The sequence below is a fragment of the Bison bison genome, unplaced genomic scaffold, assembly GCF_000754665.1.
Source record: "Bison bison bison isolate TAMUID 2011002044 unplaced genomic scaffold, Bison_UMD1.0 scf7180017864495, whole genome shotgun sequence".
NCBI classification, from domain to species: domain Eukaryota; kingdom Metazoa; phylum Chordata; class Mammalia; order Artiodactyla; family Bovidae; genus Bison; species Bison bison.
Window position 1 is genome coordinate 12,674,112 of NW_011495054.1, and position 670 is coordinate 12,674,781.

A 670-nucleotide genomic window follows, 5' to 3' on the forward strand; every position below is an offset into this window, starting at 1 on the left:
GAGGAGGAGACTGTCACCAAGCAGTGGCCGGGCTAGCCCTGCACACCAGCCCCAGGAGCGGCCCACGTAACCTGCCAGTTGGGGGGCAGGCTGCAGAGCAGGCAGCTGGCAACCCACCAGGTGTAATAAAGCCCAGGCCACCTGCCCACGGCAACCTTGGCCTTACTGCCTTCCTCTCTGTTCCTGAGTCCCCAGCCCTGTGGGTCACTGGCTGGCAGAGGCCTGGCACACCACATGCCCTCTGTGGACAGGAACCTCCCGCCTTCCTCCTGACGGGCAACAGAGGACAAGGACACGCTGAGGGCACAAGGAGGCTTCTAGCACCTGGGCTACCTGAAAGGCAGTCTTTTGATTCCCCCACTGCCGCCAGAGCAAAGGCTAAGGGATAATGTAGACACACGGGCCCCCGCCAACGAAGAGCAGGGTCAGAGTCACGGGTGTGCGGGCGAAGGGGGATGGCCCGCTGAGGACCCCGAGGCAAGGAAGGGGTCAAAGGCAGGCGGGGCCACCCAGCTGTGCACCCGGGGGTGGGGACACTAAGAACCCCAGAGTCAGCCTTCCTTTCACTGAGGAATGCCTCACCTTCAGGACACACGAGTGACAAAGGCTTTCTCTAAATCCAGGAGGTTGGTTCCGCACGAAGCCACTGGAGGCAGGGCAAGGCTTTACC

At 62.4% G+C, this 670-nt stretch overlaps 1 protein-coding gene across 1 annotated transcript in view; it reads left to right on the top strand.

Annotated features, from left to right (window-relative positions):
* CCDC157 (coiled-coil domain containing 157) overlaps positions 1-664 on the top strand; it is a 12,937-nt gene extending 12,273 nt beyond the window's left edge. Inside the window, exon 13 of the mRNA XM_010828869.1 lies at positions 1-664. This exon is cut by the window's left edge and continues 1 nt beyond it. Within this exon, the coding sequence (XP_010827171.1) occupies positions 1-70 (70 nt within the window). The 3' untranslated portion in view covers positions 71-664.
* The last annotated feature ends 6 nt before the right edge of the window (positions 665-670 follow it).